General features: G+C 43.2%; 3 protein-coding genes and 1 long non-coding RNA gene across 7 annotated transcripts in view; 1 reads left to right on the top strand and 3 right to left on the bottom strand.

Annotated features, from left to right (window-relative positions):
- Positions 1-804, top strand: part of LOC110486043 (spastin) — a 31,877-nt gene extending 31,073 nt beyond the window's left edge. For all 4 annotated transcript variants that reach the window (XM_021557356.2, XM_021557355.2, XM_021557354.2 and 1 more), the window contains one exon: positions 464-804. In XM_021557356.2, the coding sequence (XP_021413031.2) occupies positions 464-589 (126 nt within the window). In that variant the 3' untranslated portion in view covers positions 590-804. The remainder of the gene's footprint in view (positions 1-463) is intronic.
- A 4,808-nt stretch (positions 805-5,612) lies between these two features.
- Positions 5,613-16,798, bottom strand: LOC118938245. Its single transcript, XR_005035506.1, has 2 exons — positions 16,601-16,798; positions 5,613-7,449 (listed from the first exon to the last, which is right to left on the bottom strand). It is a non-coding gene; the product is annotated as an uncharacterized LOC118938245 (long non-coding RNA).
- On the bottom strand, positions 7,691-8,819 carry ifm3 (Interferon-induced transmembrane protein 3). Its single transcript, NM_001165249.1, is given in 2 exon segments — positions 7,691-8,093; positions 8,502-8,819. Coding segments are annotated over 2 exon segments (381 nt in total). The 5' UTR covers positions 8,730-8,819; the 3' UTR covers positions 7,691-7,940.
- Positions 16,799-18,602: 1,804 nt separating the features above from the next.
- Positions 18,603-19,778, bottom strand: LOC110486040 (dispanin subfamily A member 2b). Its single transcript, XM_036940686.1, has 2 exons — positions 19,428-19,778; positions 18,603-19,019 (listed from the first exon to the last, which is right to left on the bottom strand). Exons 1-2 carry the CDS (start codon positions 19,653-19,655, stop codon positions 18,864-18,866), a joined length of 384 nt encoding a protein of 127 aa, XP_036796581.1. The 5' UTR covers positions 19,656-19,778; the 3' UTR covers positions 18,603-18,863.
- Between the last annotated feature and the right edge of the window lie 552 nt (positions 19,779-20,330).

Here is a 20,330-nt window from a genome sequence, read left to right as displayed (position 1 = left end):
TGCGGCAGTGGTGTGGCCCCTGCAGGACCTCTATTGGTTCCATTGCAACAGGCAAGCTCAAGTATTTGCAGCATTCACAATGTGCATCATTCACAAAGTTAAATATATACTTTTAATTAAAAACCCTGTGTTGTCTGTGTTGTCCATCTTGTCTTACTTTTTTTTTTTTATAATCCCTGCACCCTCCCCCACGGGAGGCCTTTTGCCTATTGCCGGGCAATCGTTGTAAATAAGAATTTGTTCCTAATTGACGGCCTGGTAAAATAAAGGTTACATTTTTTAAATAACTCTTAATGGTTGCAAAACTTTTTTCCTACAGAAAATGAAAATGAGCGCTTCTCATTGGACAGGTTACGGTGTTCCCTCAGTTTCATTCGGTTTTCTTACGTTTGATGTGAATGAATGAACCACCCTGCTGTTGTTGCACCCTTCATCACTGTAGTGTTCTGTGCCTTTTGTGCAGGTGAGGAATATCAGGTTCTCTGATTTCGTGGAGTCACTGAAGAAGATCAAGAGGAGTGTCGGACCACAAACGCTGGACCTGTATGTGCGCTGGAACAAGGACTATGGGGACACCACTGGTGTATGAGCCGAGAGGGGACACAGTCTCTGTCCTAACCCTGAACCTCCATTGAGGCAGTGGATTGAAAAGTGTTTTGAACAGAGGTGTTTTTGTTATTGTTTTACTTTTAACTCTAAGGACTGTTCAAATAAACTGTTTATTGTGTGTTATGATACAGCTGTTGTCTTCCAAACTATTATAGTCGGAGTGATTTTATAAATAAATACGTATAAATATCCTTACATTTGAAATGATTAATTAAACGGTACATTGAGACAAGGCACATGTACAGTGCATTTAGAAATGTTTGTTATTGCCTTATTTTAATTTTTTTAATTCCCTTATCAGTCTAAACACAATACCCCATTATGACAAAGTGTAAACAGGTGTTTAGAAATGTTTGCAAATTTATAAAAAATAAAGTACAAATATAACATTTATATAAGTATTCAGACCCTTTACTCAGTACTTTTTTGAAGCACCTTTGGCAGCGATTACAACCTTGTGTCTTTGTTATGACGCTACAAGCTTGGCACACCTGAGTCGTTGTCCTGTTGCAAGGTGAACCATCGCCCCAGTCTGATGCCAGGTTTCCTCTAGACGTGACGCTTGGCATTCATGCAAAACAGTTCAATCTTGGTTTCATCAGACCAGAGCATCTTGTTTCTTATGAGAGTCCTTTAGGTGCCTTTTGGCAAACTCCAAGTGGGCAGTCATGTGCCTTTTTACTGAGGAGTGGCTGCAGTCTGGCCACTACCGTAAAGGCCTGATTGGTAGAGTGCTGCAGAGAGGGTTTTCCTTCTGGAAGGTTCTCCAGTCTCCACAGAGGAACTCTGGAGCTTTTTCAGAGTGACCATCAGGTTCTTGGTCACCTCCCTGACCAAGGCCCTTCTCCCATGATTTGCTCAGTTTGACCTGCCAGCCAGCTCTAGGAAGAATCATGGTGCTTCCAAACTTCTTCTATTTAAGAATGATGGAGGCCACTGTGTTCTTGGGGTCCTTCAATGCTGCAGACATTTATTTGGTACCCTTCCCCAGATCTGTGCCTCGACACAACCCTGTCTTGGCGCTCTACAAACAATTCCTTTGACCTCATGGCTTGGTTTTTGCTCTGACATGCAATGTTAACTGTGGGACCTTATATACAGTAGACAGGTGTGTTCTTTCCCAAATCATAATTTCCAATGAATTGAATTTACCACAGGTGGACTCCAATCAAGTTGTAGAAACATCTCAAGGGTGATCAATGGAAACAGGACGCACCTGAGCTCAATGTCGAAGCTCAAAGGGTCTGAATACTTATGTAAGTAAGGTATTTATTTATTTATTTTTAATCTGTTTTCGCTTTGTCATAGGGTATTGTGTGTAGATTGAAGAAAAAATCATATTTTATCAATTTTACAATGAGGCTGTAATTGAACAAAATGTGGGAAAAGTCAAGGGGTCTGAATACTTTTGAATGCACTGTACATAGGTATCCCATTGTACATAACGTTTGTGTGTAACATCCCTCCAACAAGAGAGGCCTTAGTCGTGTGCATGGTAGCATGGATCTGTGCCTTTGTTTTTTGTTTTTCACAACAAAATGGTGCTTCTTCCCTTTTCTCTGGCCATTCACCCTAGCGACAGCAGTCCTTATAAAAAAAAAAAGAAGATAAGTTTTGAAACTGCAGTTGACTGGTATTTTGGACAAAATAATTGCTGAATTAACTGCAGTGTACTGCTGTTATTCTGCACTCTAACTGTAGTTACACTGCAAAATTACTGCAGTAAAAATAAACAGTGTTATTTTGGACGCAGTATTTGCAGCATACTGCAGTTCTACTGCACTCTAACAACAATTATTTTTTCTTAAGGGAGGGTTTTTAAAATGGACACTGCCTTTTGACTGAGATGCATTGGAATACTGTGCCAATATGCTTGACATCAAGACTCCAATTCAATCAATGACAGATAGGGACACCACAATGTGGCTTCTCTCAGAATGTTAACAGTGTTATAGGTGTGGTTTGGCATCAATATAGAACAATGTCTGTGAAAACAGCTCATTGTGGTGTTGTTTTTAAACTTGATTCACACTTCCAATATAGCATAAGCATTCTGAATGCAGTTTTAACTTAATCTGCAACTGATTAAAAGGGGTCTTGTGTTTCCTTTGGGTAAACCAGCTTAACCTGTTTTGAATATTAGCCCACTGGACCACACTGGTTGAATCAGAATTGTTTCCACGTCATTTATATGAAATGACATTGAAACAGCGTGTAATAGACATTGAATTGACGTCTGTGCCCGGTGGGATACGTTTACGATGTCAAACATAAATCAGGGCTTTTGTAATGCATTTGTGTCAAATATGAAAGGCCACTAGCTTCTCAGTAAAATAAAATAAAAATGACTTGTGTCATATGTTGCTAGGCTAACTTTTTTTTTTTTTTTTTTTACAATGGTTGTTCAGCTTGATAGTTATGAGGCAGCACACCACTGCATTATTTGTTGCTTGTTTACACAAATATTTGATTGTTACATTTGGATTTCATGATTTGAAGTAAATCGCCTATTCCCCTCACTCAACTCTGGACCTCGAAGCCAGTTCCACTGCTTTTTTTTCATTGTCCCCCTCCAATCAGGGAGTGATTTAGACCTGGGACACCAGGTGTGTGTACAATTAATTATCAAGTAGAACAGAAAAGCAGCAGGGTCTGGACCTTGAAGGGTAAGAGTTGAATTACCCCTGCCCTACTCATTGAACGTAATGCTGTTGTCCCACTCCAAACCGAAAGGGGACAGCAAAAGTTAGACTGTGTACAATAGACTATTGCTTATTTATTCAAGGTAACGTTTTGCAGACATCTGCCCTGTACATTCTCAGGTTGTACAATTGATGTAGCTTACAACAAATTTGACATGATTGTGTAAAAAAAAGGGGTGTGCAGACAAACTCGTAAAACATTTTTTATTTTTTATTATAACTAACATTGTCAAATGTGTTGTACAACCTGAGTGTTTACAGGGCCATTGTGACTTATATAGTGATTTGGGTTTCCATACTCTCAAAGTCTTAAAAAATAAGGACCTCATACTATACATGTCACATACAGGACTCATATTCAGAAATGCTTCATTCACAGCTATGCTTTACACATCTGCCACGCTGATCCTCAACACTGGGGCCCCTCAGGAGTGTGTACATAGTCCCCTCCTGTACTCCCTGTTCACCCATGACTGCGTGGCCAAACGCAACTCCAACACCATTATTGAGTTTTCTGACGACACAACAGTGGCCTGATCACCGACAACGATGAGACAGCCTCAATGTGAGCAAGACAAAGGAGTTTATCGTGGACTACAGGAAAATGCGGGCCAAGCAGTCCCCCATTAATCGATGGGGCTGTAGTGGAGCGGTGTCTACATCACCAACGAACTATCATGGTCCAAACACACCAAGACAGTCTCCCCTCAGGAGACTGAAAAGATTTGGCATGGGTCTCCAGATCCTCAAATGTCTTCAGCTGCACCATTGAGAGCATCCTGACCGGTTGCATCACTGCCTGGTATGGTAACTGACCGTAAGGCGCTACAGAGGGTAGTGCGTACGGCCCAGTACATCACTGGTGCCAAGCTTCCTGCCATCCATTACCTATATAATAGGCAGTGTCAGAGGAAAGCCCATAAACTTGTCAGAGACTCCAGTCACCTTAGTCATAGACTGTTTTCTCTGCTACCACACGGCAAGCAGTACCGGAGCGCCAAATCTAGGACCAAAAGGCCCCTTAACAGCTTCTACTTCCAAGCCATAAGATTGCTGAACAATTAATAAAATGGCCTCCGGACTATTTACATTGACCACCCCATTTGTTTTGTACACTGCTGTTATTCGCTATTTATTATCTATGCATAGTCACTTCACCCCTGCCTAAATGTACACATTACCTCAACTAACCTGTACCCCTGCACACTGACTCGGTACCGGTAACCCCTCTATATAGCCTCGTTAGTGTTACTTTTTATAATTTTCTACTTTAGCTTATTCTGTAAATATTTTCTCAACTCTTCTTGAACTGCACTGTTGGTTAAGGTAAGTTAGCATTTCACAGTGAAGTATGTGACAGTTTGTGTGTTTTGTTTGCCCTGTCTTTTCAGTATATTCACCATTAACACTACCTACCCCCCCCGCCCCCCTTTTGTTTTTTTAAGGTGAATTGCAAATTCCTCTATCGTGGTTAATCCTTATTGTGGCTAAATATTGTGCCTGTTGCATTAACTGTTTCAAGGCAGCTTCCTTAAAGATGGGGCGGCAGGGTAGCCTAGTGGTTAGAGCGTTGGACTAGTAACCGAAAGGTTGCAAGTTTTAATCCCCGAGCTGACAAGGTACAAATCTGTCGTTCTGCCCCTGAACAGGCAGTTAACCCACTGTTCCTAGGCCGTCATTGAAAATATGAATTTGTTCTTAACTGACTTGCCTAATAAAATAAAAAAGACAGGGCATCCCTGTCAACATAAGGATGGGACTAGTTAATGTTAGATCACTCTAATAAAACTTATTCCAGAGCACAATCTAGAACTGTATGTTTCTAACTGAAACGTGTCTTATTGAAGCTTCACCAAACTATAGATTTTTTAATTCTTTGAGACAAGGGAGAGAAAAAAAGGTGGAGTGACAGTCACTATTTTTCAAATGCTCTAAATGGCAGGGACATCTGTCGGTCACCTCAGTTACTTTAAACATCATGCTGTATTGTTAAAATGACAATGATCTGTGCTTGTCGAAACCCTCTATAGACCACGAAAGCCATGTCCCACTTTGCTTAGCTGATTTCTCAGAATTTCTGTTAATCATTCATCCAAATTATAACAAAATTGTGATCTCAGGTGATTTCAAGTTACATATACAGTGCATCAAAAAGAAAGGAGGACCAAGGCACTCTTCATATAATTGATTTAAAATGCCTTTTAGTATGGCATGTTCAATAGAAACAACGTTTTTTAAAAACCGACGAGTTTCGGCTGCATGGCCTTCGCCAGGGAGTACAAAAAAAGGAATACAAGGTCCTCTTTTTTAAGTTTTTCAATTAGCCCTAATTGGAAGAGGGAGTGGTTACACAATTGATTGGACACACCTAGTAAGCAATACTATACACATTAAAAGGTGAAATACTGTAGCTATGTTATCATAAAAATACAACTCCAAACTAGAAGTATCAGAACACTAAAAGGTAGTTCTAACCTTAAATATGACTGGGAGAAGTGTCAAGAATAAGAAAGCTATATATTCCATAGTACACTAGAACACAGCAAAACATGAACAACAACAGTCTAACCATAGCTGAGGCCAATTGAGCAAAATGTCCACAAGATGACAGCAAATGGATCCATCACGACCCTACAGGAAGGGTGAGAAATCCATATCTTCATTTAAACCAGGGTATTTAGTGGCCTGTAGTTTGTAAATCCCAAAACTTTCCCCATGGTTTAACTGTTTAAGATGGGCCCCCTTTTCTATTAGAGGCCGGAATATGATCAATACCCATAGTTTGTAGGGAAATGTGGAAATGTCTGCTCTATCCAAAATGACAACGAACTGTTTGCAGCATTACCGCAAACACGGAGGAGGCAAGTGGAACGTGGAGAAGGTAAGGAATGTGTTTGTCGGCCCAGCATTAAAGAGCAAAATAGGCTAAACACATTTTTTTTATAAATAATAAAGTATACCTGTTTAATTTAAGGACCAAAAAATTCACAGCTGCACCATAAAGGTTGCAAAATAGTTGGGAGGAGATTTTCAATGTACCAATTCCATGGCACATGGTTTATGAACTGATACACAAAATGATGACAGATTCAAAATGTTGAGTTTTTCTATTTAAATTATTATACAAAATTCTTGCAACTAATAGAATGTTATAGATGGGGGATACAACCATCCCAGCTCTGCACATTGTGCTTCGAAGAGATAGAATCATTAGATCACTTGTGGTAATGCCCATATGCAGCTTGTTTTTGGTCGCAGGCACAGGAAAGGCAGAAAAATTGCAACATTTACTTGCAGCTAACTCTGCAAATAGCACTGCTGTGTGATTGGAAAAGTCAATCAATCATATAATACTCTGAGATTATAAAGGTTTTTGAAACATCACAGCACAGTGGAAACATATGGATGGCAGCTAGAAATTATTTTCTTTCAAATGGTACTAAATAAAAGTATAAGAATATGCATATCCTTGCTTCAGGTCCTGAGCTACAGGCAGTTAGATTTGGATATATCATATTACATAAGAGAAAAAGTTTTAAAAAAGGAACCCGATCCTTTGAAACAACTCTAAATATATTTTATATTTGAGATTCTTCAAAGTAGCCACCCTTTGCCTTGATGACAGCTTGGCACACTCTTGGCATAAAAACATTAAGCCATAGTCTCCTCCTCCTTTTAGCCCCGAAAGGGCCCAGAACTCTGCAGGCTATCGAGCTTTGCAAGGAGCCTGAAAATGGCCCCCAGCTCACACTATTTATTTTTAGCTTTGTCCCAATCATCTGATCTAGTTCAATTCACTCTACTGATCTGCTTTCCTTCAAGAACTATACTGACAAGAGGAAACCTGTGTGAATCCCTATAAATTTGCATCCTTGTTACAAGCCCTGCTGAATGATAAATGTAAGTATTTTAACAGGGCCATGAATTGAATAGTGTTTTTTTTACCCATCAAACCTACACAGCATATTTCTCCAGAGGGAAAATAGATATTCAAGAGTACCACAGTACACAGCCAGCCAGGGATTCCTGGTGACATAGCTTGTCTCCGGAAACCAGGCCTGGACTTTCAACACTGCTGGAAATTCCACTTTAACAAATTATTAACAGATGTTGAATCAGAGTAATAGGTCAAAAACACCTAATACTGTTCATTCAACAAAGACAAGCCATGTCAGGATATGTATGTTCATGGACCTCTCGGATTCAGTAAACAGTTTAATTGCTGACCCGAGCCAAGTTCTGTTACGCTGTCTCTGCCAAGTAGATACAAAGCCATGGGAATTGTTTTCTTGTTAAGTGAGTGTATGTCTATATGGGATGAGTCTCACAGAGTCGTTAACATCCATTCACAGCTATAAAAACTGAAATGTAATGCATTTACAAAAAGGTTTAATTTATTCATAAAAAAATTACATTTGAATGGAACTTAAAAAAAATCATCTTGCGTCCTTAAAACACAAAACTAAAGAAGAGCAAATAAGATCTGGTACACAGTGCTGAAGGAACATCTGTGGCGTGTGTGTATTAAAGAGATGAGCTGAAATGTATCAGGACACAATCCTAGAGATGTATAACACCTGCCAAGACTTCAAATTTAAAAAAAATTACAAAAGCAAAGACTGGATCTCCTCAGTGTGCAACTTGGTAGATGATGATACCATAGGTGATGAAGAAGAGCAGCCCGAGGATTGCCAAAGTCAGAGTCACAGTATTAAAGCAGCATGCAGTCTTCCCGTGTTTTCTTGCTCCCTCCAAGTCTCCAACCATCTTCCTATCCCTCGACTGGAAGACAAAATGTAGAATAATTTATATAATAGAATCCTTCATGTGTTGCTGATTGTGTTTATGTAGCTATGCATATTAGTTAGCAACATGCACACATGACATGTCACACTAATGAGATGACCTCAGTGATGAATTACCCTCTTAGTGGTTTAATACTCCATAAAAAAGTTATTTTGGAGTAAAGATCTATAGAGCCTATAGATGAAGTATAGGCTACACATGTTTTATAACTGTGTGATAACAAGAAAACGAAACGCAAATGTAGATAATTGTTATGCTGTCCTCCTTCCATAGTTCAAAGTTGGTCGCCTATATAATAACTTGCTCAACTTCAAAATCCAGACAATACAAGCACCAACACCAGACATTGCTATAAAAAGCTATATAAGGAGAATTCCAACTCACCTTTATGGAGAAATACACCGCTAACATTCCGAGACAGAATGGGTTGCAGTACACGAGGCTGCAAAGTGACCAGATAATGTGATCCCTGGGATGAGGTACAACGGGCTGTGGCTGTCCCAAGACGACGGTATGTTGGAACTTGGGCGCTCCGTGAGTGTCTTCAAGACGCATGTACTTATTTCCTTTCATTGGGACAAACTCTGGCTGGTACGGTGGTGGTTGATCCATGGCAAGCGAATATTGCTACTTATTTAGCCTCGTGTTAAAAAAATAATCAAAGCTCTAGTGCAAACGAGAAATTTAGACCCAAAGAGATGTTTCTTTTGTGAGGTGAGGTGGAGGTTTTATAAGAGGAGTGGGTGGTGAATGATGGCGTCATTGTCACTGTTTCCAGTAAATGTGTATGTTTTGATTTCTGGAGGCCCTCCCCCCTTTCTTGCACAATAGCAGGTTTGTCAAACTTTTTGTGCTGCTTTTGGGAGTGTGTACCCAAAGACATTTGACTGGACTTTCTGTCACTACCATATTTGGTCATGAGAAAACGTTATGAACGGATGCTTCAGCTTTATAGCCCCTGTGACGTGTCTAGGTTACCACTTCTGTCTGTGGTATACCAGTCTGTCTATCCTGCCTTCTAACTGGTTAGAATGTCTGCCAAGTTTCACCTAGTTCCATCTTCTCACACTACCCGGGACTAGACTTCCTCTCACCAACATATGTTCTTGACGTGTCTGGGTTACCACTTCTGTCTGTGGTACAGTGCATTCGGAAAGTATTCAGACCCCTTGACTTTTTTGTTGTTGTTATGTTACAGCCTTATTCTAAAATTGATTACATAAAAAATGGCTTCATCAATCTACACACAATACCCCATAATGACAAAGTGAAAACAGTGTTTTAGAAATGTTTGCAAATGTATAAACATTTTAAAAACTGAAAAACCTCATTTACATAAGTATTCAGACCCTTTGCTATGAGACTCGAAATTGAGATCAGGTGCAACCTTTTTCCATTGACCATTCTTGAGATGCTTCTACAAGTTGATTGGAGAACACCTGTGGTAAAATCAATAGATTAGACACGATTTCGAGTGATAAAAAGCAGTTGCTTCGCGAGCCTGAAAATGCATAAACTAAGTGACTGATAGTTGGTGTTCAGCAGTCATAAAAGTATGCCTTATTTACTTTGAAATCACTACTCAAATTGTGATTTTGTCAGACACCATAGGCAGCAGCTCTACAGAGATGAGATGACTTGTAATTAAATAATAAAGTAATAAAATAAAACAAATATTTAAAGTCATGTTAATTAATAGAGTTGAAGTCGGAAGTTTACATACACCTTAGCCAAATACATTTATACTCAGTTTTTCACAATTCCTGATATTTAATCCTAGTAACAATTCCCTGCCTTAGGTCAGTTAGGATCACCTGTAACGGATCTCGTCCTCCTTTTCTGAGGAGGAGTAGCGAGAAGGATTGGAGGACCAATGCACAGGGTGGTAAGTGTCCATAATGTTTAATCTAAACAACAGAACACTGGAAAAAAACAATAAACGTGAATAAACAAAACAGTCCCGTGTGGCAACAAGCACTGACACGGAAGACAAACACCCGCAACTCAAAAGTGAAACCAGGCTAACTAAGTATGATTCTCAATCAGGGACAACAATTGACAGCTGCCTCTGATTGAGAACCATACTAGGCCTAGTATGGAACACAAAATCCAAAATGATAGAAAAACGAACATAGACAACCCACCCAACTCACGCCCTGACCATACTAGAACAAATAATATATATATAATAATACATATAATAACAGAACTAAGGTCAGAACGTGACAGTACCCCCCCCCCCCTCCCCCCAAAGGTGCGGACTCCGGCCGCAAAACCTGAACCTATAGGGGAGGGTCTGGGTGGGTGTCTGTCCGCGGTGGAGGCTCTTAGCCCACCTCCGTGGCCTCTTTAGAGCGGCGACCCTCGCCGCCGACCTCAGACTGGGGACTCTAGCCACGGGTCCCGAATGGACGGGAGATTCCGGCAGCACCGGACAAGCGGGAGACTCCAGCAGCTCCAAAGTGAAGGGCGATTCTGGTAGCTGCTGGCTGACGGACGGCTCTGGCCGCTCCTGGCTGACTGACGGCTCTGGCCGCTCCTGGCTGACTGACGGTTCTGGCAGCTCAGGACAGACTGGCGGATCTGGCAGCTCAGGACAGAATGGCGACTGGCAGCTCAGGACAGACGAGAGACTCTGGCAGCTCAGGACAGATGGGAGACTCTGGCAGCTCAGGACAGACGGGAGACTCTGGCAGCGCTGGGCATGAGGAAGGCTCTGGCAGCGCTGGACAGGCGGGAGCACCTGAAAACCTGAACCTATAGGGGAGGGTCTGGGTGGGTGTCTGTCCGCGGTGGCGGCTCTGGCGTGGGACGTGGTCAACAGACCTTAAAAAACATGAGAGAATACATACAGGAGAGAAACCTTATAGCAGGCACCGTGTTATGCTGTGGAGCGCACAGTGTCCCCAGTGCGGGTGCATAGCCCGGTGCGGTACATACCAGCTTCTCGTATCGGCCGGGTTAGAGTGGGCATCGAGCCAAGTGCCATGAAGCCGGCTCTACGCATCTGGTCTCCAGTGCGTCTCCTTGGGCCGGCGTACATGGCACCAGCCTTACGCATGGTGTCCCCGGTTCGCCTGCACAGCCCAGTGCGGGCTATTCCACCTCGCCGCACTGGCAGGGCGACCGGGAGCCTTCAACCAGGTAAGGTTGGGCAGGCTCGGTGCTCAAGAGCTCCAGTGCGCCTGCACGGTCCGGTCTATCCAGTGCCACCTCCACGCACCAGCCCTCCGGTGGCAGCCCCCCGCACCAGGCTTCCTGTGCGTGTCCAGAGCCCAGTCCAGAGCCCACCCTGTTCCTCCTCCCCGCACTCGCCCTGAGGTGCGTGTCCTCGGCCCAGTACCACCAGCGCCGGCACCACGCACCAGGACTACAGTGCGCCTCGTCTGTCCAGAGCCGCTAGAGTCTCCCGTCTGTCCAGAGCCGCCAGAGTCTCCCGTCTGTCCAGAGCCGCCAGAGTCTCCCGTCTGTCCAGAGCCGCCAGAGTCTCCCGTCTGTCCAGAGCCGCCAGAGTCTCCCGTCTGTCCAGAGCCGCCAGAGTCTCCCGTCTGTCCAGAGCCGCCAGAGTCTCCCGTCTGTCCAGAGCCGCCAGAGTCTCCCGTCTGTCCAGAGCCGCCAGAGTCTCCCGTCTGTCCAGAGCCGCCAGAGTCTCCCGTCTGTCCAGAGCCGCCAGAGTCTCCCGTCTGTCCAGAGCCGCCAGAGTCTCCCGTCTGTCCAGAGCCGCCAGAGTCTCCCGTCTGTCCAGAGCCGCCAGAGTCTCCCGTCTGTCCAGAGCCGCCAGAGTCTCCCGTCTGTCCAGAGCCGCCAGAGTCTCCCGTCTGTCCAGAGCCGCCAGAGTCTCCCGTCTGTCCAGAGCCGCCAGAGTCTCCCGTCTGTCCAGAGCCGCCAGAGTCTCCCGTCTGTCCAGAGCCGCCAGAGTCTCCCGTCTGTCCAGAGCCGCCAGAGTCTCCCGTAGTCTCCCGTCTGTCCAGAGCCGCCAGAGTCTCCCGTCTGTCCAGAGCCTCCAGAGTCTCCCGTCTGTCATGAGCCGCCAGAGTCTCCCGTCTGTCATGAGCCGCCAGAGTCTCCCGTCTGTCCAGAGCCGCCAGAGTCTCCCGTCTGTCCAGAGCCGCCAGAGTCTCCCGTCTGTCCAGAGCCGCCAGAGTCTCCCGTCTGTCCAGAGCCGCCAGAGTCTCCCGTCTGTCCAGAGCCGCCAGAGTCTCCCGTCTGTCCAGAGCCGCCAGAGTCTCCCGTCTGTCCAGAGCCGCCAGAGTCTCCCGTCTGTCCAGAGCCGCCAGAGTCTCCCGTCTGTCCAGAGCCGCCAGAGTCTCCCGTCTGTCCAGAGCCGCCAGAGTCTCCCGTCTGTCCAGAGCCGCCAGAGTCTCCCGTCTGTCCAGAGCCGCCAGAGTCTCCCGTCTGTCCAGAGCCGCCAGAGTCTCCCGTCTGTCCAGAGCCGCCAGAGTCTCCCGTCTGTCATGAGCCGCCAGAGTCTCCCGTCTGTCATGAGCCGCCAGAGTCGCCAGTCAGCATGGATCCGCCAGTCAGCCAGGATCCGCCAGAGCCGCCGGTCAGCCAGGATCCGCCAGAGCCGCCGGTCAGCCAGGATCCGCCAGAGCCGCCGGTCAGCCAGGATCCGCCAGGATCCGCCAGAGCCGCCAGTCAGCCAGGATCCGCCAGAGCCGCCAGTCAGCCAGGATCCGCCAGAGCCGCCAGTCAGCCAGGAACCGTCAGAGCCGCCATTCAGCCAGGATCCGCCAGAGCCACCATTCAGCCAGGATCCGCCAGAGCCGTCAACCTGCCTGAGCTACCTCTTAGTCCTGAGCTACCCCTCAGTCCTGAGCTACCCCTCGGTCCTGAGCTTCCTCAGTAATGAGGCACCCCTTAGTCCAGGTGGGTCCTTTGTTAGGGTTACTAGGCCAAGGTCGACGGCGAGGGTCGCCACTCAAAGGACGCTAAAAAAGCGGACTAAGACTATGGTGGAGTGGGGTCCACGTCCCGCGCCGGTGCCGCCACAGTGGAAGGCCGGATCACCGACAATGATGAGACAGCCTCAATGTGAGCAAGACAAAGGAGTTGATCATGGACTACAGGAAAATGCCGAGCAGCCCCCCATTAATCGATGGGGTTGTAGTGGAGCGGTGTCTACATCACCAACGAACTATCATGATCCAAACACACCAAGACAGTCTCCCCTCAGGAGACTGAAAAGATTTGGCATGGGTCTCCAGATCCTCAAATGTCTTCAGCTGCACCATTGAGAGCATCCTGACCGGTTGCATCACTGCCTGGTATGGTAACTGACCGTAAGGCGCTACAGAGGGTAGTGCGTGCGGCCCAGTACATCACTGGGGCCAAGCTTCCTGCCATCCAGGACCTATATAATAGGCGGTGTCAGAGGAAAGCCCATGAACTTGTCAGAGACTCCAGTCACCTTAGTCATAGACTGTTTTCTCTGCTACCACACGGCAAGCAGTACCGGAGCGCCAAGTCTAGGACCAAAAGGCTCCTTAACAGCTTCTACACCCAAGCCATAACACTGCTGAACAATTAATAAAATTGCCTCCGGACCATTTACATTGACCACCCCATTTGTTTTGCACACTGCTGCTATTCGCTATTTATTATCTATGCATGGTCACTTCACCCCTGCCTACATGTACAAATTACCTCAACTAACCTGTACCCCTGCACACTGACTCGGTACCGGTAACCCCTGTATATAGCCTCGTTAGTGTGTTACTTTTTATTATTTTTTACTTTAGCTTATTCTGTAAATATTTTCTTAACCAACAGTGCAGTTCAAGAAGAGTTAAGGGCTTGTAAGTTAGCATTTCACAGTGAAGTCTACACATGTTGTGACAGTTTGTGTGTTTTATTGTTTGCCCTGTCTTTTCAGTATATTCACCATTAACACTACCCCCCGCCCCCCTTTTGTTTTTTTAAGGTGAACTACAAATTCCTCTATCGTGGTTAATCCTTATTGTGGCTAGCTTCACACGGGTGTTATCTAGACAACAAAAACAGCCTGGATCAAATGTGAGAAATATTGTGCCTGTTGCATTAACTGTTTCAAGGCAGCTTCCTTAAAGACAGGGCATCCCTGTCAACATAAGGATGGGACTAGTTAATGTTAGATCACTCTAATAAAACTTATTTCAGAGCACAATCTAGAACTGCATGTTTCTAACTGAAACTTGACTTATTGAAGCTTCACCGAACTATAGATTTTTTAATTATTTGAGACAAGGGAGAGAAAAAAAAGGTGGAGGGACAGTCACTATTTTTCAAATGCTCTAAATGGCAGGGACATCTGTCGGTCACCTCAGTTACTTTAAACATCATGCTGTATTGTTAAAATGACAATGATCTGTGCTTGTCGAAACCCTCTATAGACCACGAAAGCCATGTCCCACTTTGCTTAGCTGATTTCTCCGAATTTCTGTTAATCATTCATCCAAATTATAACAAAATTGTGATCTCAGGTGATTTCAAGTTACATATACAGTGCATCAAAAAGAAAGGAGGACCAAGGCACTCTTCATATAATTGATTTAAAATGCCTTTTAGTATGGCATGTTCAATAGAAACAACGTTTTTTTTAAACCGACGTGATTCGGCTGCATGGCCTTCGCCAGGAAGTACAAAAAAAAGGAATACAAGGTCCTCTTTTTTAACAGCTTTTCAATTAGCCTTAATTGGAAGAGGGAGTGGTTACACAATTGATTGGACACACCTAGTAAGCAATACTATACACATTAAAAGGTGAAATACTGTAGCTATGTTATCATAAAAATACAACTCCAAAGTAGAAGTATCAGAACACTAAAAGGTAGTTCTAACCTTAAATATGACTGGGAGAAGTGTCAAGAATAAGAAAGCTATATATTCCATAGTACACTAGAACACAGCAAAACATGAACAACAACAGTCTAACCATAGCTGAGGCCAATTGAGCAAAATGTCCACTAGATGACAGCAAATGGACCCATCACGACCCTACAGGAAGGGTGAGAAATCCATGTCTTCATTTAAGCCAGGGTATTTAGTGGCCTGTAGTTTGTAAAGCCAAACACTTTCCCTATGGTTTAACTGTTTAAGATGGTTCCCTTTTCTATTAGAGGCCGGAATATGATCAATACCCATAGCTTGTAGGGAAATGTGGAAAATGTGGAAATGTCTGCTCTATCCAAAATTACAACGAACTGTTTGCTGCATTACCGCAAACACGGAGGAGGCAAGTGGAACGTGGAGAAAGTAAGGAATTTGTTTGTCGGCCCAGCATTAAAGAGCAAAATTGGCTAAATAGTTTTTAAAAATAAATAATAAAGTTTACCTGTTTAATTTAAGGACCAAAAAATTCACAGCTGCACCATAAAGGTTGCAAAATAGTTGGGAGGAGATTTTCGATGTACTGATTCCATGGCACATCGTTTATGAACTGATACACAATGATGACAGATTCAAAACGTAGAGTTTTTCTATTTAAATTATTATACACAATTCTTGCAACTAATAGAATGTTATAGATGGGGGATACAACCATCCCAGCTCTGCACATTGTGCTGCGAAGAGATAGAATCATTAGATCACTTGTGGTAATGCCCATATGCAGCTTGTTTTTGGTCGCAGGCACAGGAAAGGCTGAAAAATTGCAACGTTTACTTGCAGCTAACTCTGCAAATAGCACTGCTGTGTGATTGGAAAAGTCAATCAATCGATCAATCATATAATAATACTCTGAGAATATAAAGGTTTTTGAAACATCACAGCACAGTGGAAAAATATGGATGGCAGCTAGAAATGATTTTCTTTCAAATGGTACTAAATAAAAGTATAAGAATATGCATATCCTTGCTTCAGGTCCTGAGCTACAAGCAGTTAGATTTGGGTATATCATATTACTTAAGAGAAAAAGTTTAAAAAAAGGATCCGATCCTTTGAAACAACTCTAAATATATTTTATATTTGAGATTCTTCAAAGTAGCCACCCTTTGCCTTGATGACAGCTTGGCACACTCTTGGCATAAAAACATTAAGCCATAGTCTCGAAAGGGCCCAGAAATCTGCAGGCTATCGAGCTTTGCAAGGAGCCTGAAAATGGCCCCCAGCTCACACTATTTATTTTTAGCTTTGTCCCAATCATCTGATCTAGTTCAATTCACTCTACTGATCTGCTTTCCTTCAAGAACTATACTGACAAGAGGAAACCTGTGTGAATCCCTATAAATTTGCATCCTTGTTACAAGCCCTGCTGAATGATAAATGTAAGTATTTTAACAGGGCCATGAATTGAATAGTGTTTTTTTTTTACCCATCAAACCTACACAGCATATTTCTCCAGAGGGAAAATAGATATTCAAGAGTACCACAGTACACAGACAGCCAGGGATTCCTGGTGACATAGCTTGTCTCCGGAAACCAGGCCTGGACTTTCAACACTGCTGGAAATTCCACTTTAACAAATTATTAACAGATGTTGAATCAGAGTAATAGGTCAAAAACACCTAATACTGTTCATTCTTGGGGTTGATAAAGTTGTTCAACATACTCTAATTCCTACATCTTTATATCACACAAGGACAAGTCATCTTACCAACCATAAATAGTACAGATTGTGGCTTAAACTTGGTTGGAGAGCGACAACAAAGACAAGCCATGTCAGGATATGTACAGTGCCTTGCGAAAGTATTCGGCCCCCTTGAACTTTGCGACCTTTTGCCACATTTCAGGCTTCAAACATAAAGATATAAAACTGTATTTTTTTGTGAAGAATCAACAACAAGTGGGACACAATCATGAAGTGGAACGACATTTATTGGATATTTCAAACTTTTTTAACAAATCAAAAACTGAAAAATTGGGCGTGCAAAATTATTCAGCCCCTTTACTTTCAGTGCAGCAAACTCTCTCCAGAAGTTCAGTGAGGAGAAGTTCAGTGAGGATCTCTGAATGATCCAATGTTGACCTAAATGACTAATGATGATAAATACAATCCACCTGTGTGTAATCAAGTCTCCGTATCAATGCACCTGCACTGTGATAGTCTCAGAGGTCCGTCAAAAGCGCAGAGAGCATCATGAAGAACAAGGAACACACCAGGCAGGTCCGAGATACTGTTGTGAAGAAGTTTAAAGCCGGATTTGGATACAAAAATATTTCCCAAGCTTTAAACATCCCAGGTAGCACTGTGCAAGCGATAACATTGAAATGGAAGGAGTATCAGACCACTGCAAATCTACCAAGACCTGGCCGTCCCTCTAAACTTTCAGCTCATACAAGGAGAAGACTGATCAGAGATGCAGCCAAGAGGCCCATGATCACTCTGGATGAACTGCAGAGATCTACAGCTGAGGTGGGAGACTCTGTCCATAGGACAACAATCAGTCGTATATTGCACAAATCTGGCCTTTATGGAAGAGTGGCAAGAAGAAAGCCATTTCTTAAAGATATCCATAAAAAGTGTCGTTTAAAGTTTGCCACAAGCCACCTGGGAGACACACCAAACATGTGGAAGAAGGTGCTCTGGTCAGATGAAACCAAAATTGAACTTTTTGGCAACAATGCAAAACGTTATGTTTGGCGTAAAAGAAACACAGCTCATCACACTGAACACACCATCCCCACTGTCAAACATGGTGGTGGCAGCATCATGGTTTGGGCCTGCTTTTCTTCAGCAGGGACAGGGAAGATGGTTAAAATTGATGGGAAGATGGATGGAGCCAAATACAGGACCATTCTGGAAGAAAACCTGATGGAGTCTGCAAAAGACCTGAGACTGGGACGGAGATTTGGCTTCCAACAAGACAATGATCCAAAACATAAAGCAAAATCTACAATGGAATGGTTCAAAAATAAACATATCCAGGTGTTAGAAAGGCCAAGTCAAAGTCCAGACCTGAATCCAATCGAGAATCTGTGGAAAGAACTGAAAACTGCTGTTCACAAATGCTCTCCATCCAACCTCACTGAGCTCGAGCTGTTTTGCAAGGAGGAATGGGAAAAATGTTCAGTCTCTCGATGTGCAAAACTGATAGAGACATACCCCAAGCGACTTACAGCTGTAATCGCAGCAAAAGGTGGCGCTACAAAGTATTAACTTAAGGGGGCTGAATAATTTTGCACGCCCAATTTTTCAGTTTTTGATTTGTTAAAAAAGTTTGAAATATCCAATAAATGTTGTTCCACTTCATGATTGTGTCCCACTTGTTGTTGATTCTTCACAAAAAAATACAGTTTTATATCTTTATGTTTGAAGCCTGAAATGTGGCAAAAGGTCGCAAAGTTCAAGGGGGCCGAATACTTTCGCAAGGCACTGTATGTTCATGGACCTCTCAGATTCAGTAAACAGTTTAATTGCTGACCCGAGACAAGTTCTGTTACGCTGTCTCTGCCAAGTAGATACAAAGCCATGGCAATTGTTTTCTTGTTAAGTGAGTGTATGTCTATATGGGATGAGTCTCACAGAGTCGTTAACATCCATTCACAGCTATAAAAACTGAAATGTAATGCATTTACAAAAAGGTTGAATTTATTAATAAAAAATTACATTTGAATGAAACTTCAAAAGAATCATCTTGCTTCCTTAAAACACAAAACTAAAGAAGAGCAAATAAGATCTGGTACACAGTGCTGAAGGAACATCTGTGGTGTGTGTGTGTTTAAGAGATGAGCTGGAATGTATATCAGGACACAATCCTAGAGATGTATAACACCTGCCAAGACTTCAAATGAACACTTTTTTTTTACAAAAGCAAAGACTGGATCTCCTCAGTGTGCAACTTGGTAGATGATGATACCATAGGTGATGAAGAAGAAGAGCAGCCCGAGGATTGTCAAAGTCAGAGTCACAGTATTAAAGCAGCATGCAGTCTTCCCGTGTTTTCTTGCTCCCTCCAAGTCTCCAACCATATTCCTATCCCTCGACTGGAAGACAAAATGTAGAATCATTTATATTATAGAATCCTTCATGTGTTGCTGATTGTGTTTATGTAGCTATGCATATTAGTTAGCAACATGCACACATGACATGTCACACTAATGAGATGACCTCAGTGATGAATTACCCTCTTAGTGGTTTAATACTCCATAAAATAGTTATTTTGTAGTAAAGATCTATAGAGCCTATAGATGAAGTATAGGCTACACATGTTTTATAACAGTGTGATAACAAGAAAACGAAACGCAAATGTAGATAATTGTTATGCTGTCCTCCTTCCATAGTTCAAAGTTGGTCGCCTATATAATAACTTGCTCAACTTCAAAATCCAGACAATACAAGCACCAACACCAGACATTGCTATAAAAAGCTATATAAGGAGAATTCCAACTCACCTTTATGGAGAAATACACCGCTAACATTCCGAGACAGAATGGGTTGCCGTACACGAGGCTGCAAAGTGACCAGATAATGTGATCCCTGGGATGAGGTACAACGGGCTGTGGCTGTCCCAAGACGACGGTATGTTGGAACTTGGGCGCTCCGTGAGTGTCTTCAAGACGCATGTACTTATTTCCTTTCATTGGGACAAACTCTGGCTGGTACGGTGGTGGTTGATCCATGGCAAGCGAATATTGCTACTTATTTAGCCTCGTGTTAAAAAAATAATAAAAGCTTCTAGTGCATACGAGAAATTTAGACCCAAAGAGACGTTTCTTTTGTGAGGTGAGGTGGAGGTTTTATAAGAGGAGTGGGTGGTGAATGATGGCGTCATTAGCACTGTTTCCAAGTAAATGTGTGTTTTGATTTCTGGAGGCCCTCCCCCCTTTCTTGCACAATAGCAGGTTTGTCAAACTTTTTGTGCTGCTTTTGGGAGTGTGTACCCAAAGATATTTGACTGGACTTCCTGTCACTGCCATATTTGGTCATGAGATAACGTTAAGAACGAATGCTTCAGCTTTATATTCCCTGTGACGTGTCTAGGTTACCACTTCTGTCTGTGGTATACCAGTCTGTCTATCCTGCCCTCTAACTGGTTAGAATGTCTGCCAAGTTTCACCTAGTTCCATCTTCTCACACTAGACTTCCTCTCACATCTTAGCCAAATACATTTAAACTCAGTTTTTCACAATTAGCACTGTTTCCAGTAAATGTGTATGTTTTGATTTCTGGAGGCCCTCCCCCCTCTCTTGCACAATAGCAGGTTTGTCAAACTTTTTGTGCTGCTTTTGGGAGTGTAAACCCCAAAGACATTTGACTGGACTTTCTGTCACTACCATATTTGGTCATGAGAAAAC

The sequence above is a fragment of the Oncorhynchus mykiss genome, chromosome 13, assembly GCF_013265735.2.
Source record: "Oncorhynchus mykiss isolate Arlee chromosome 13, USDA_OmykA_1.1, whole genome shotgun sequence".
Taxonomy (NCBI): Eukaryota; Metazoa; Chordata; class Actinopteri; order Salmoniformes; family Salmonidae; genus Oncorhynchus; species Oncorhynchus mykiss.
Note: the sequence above shows the minus strand (reverse complement) of the source record. Positions and strands in the feature narration are given on the sequence as shown.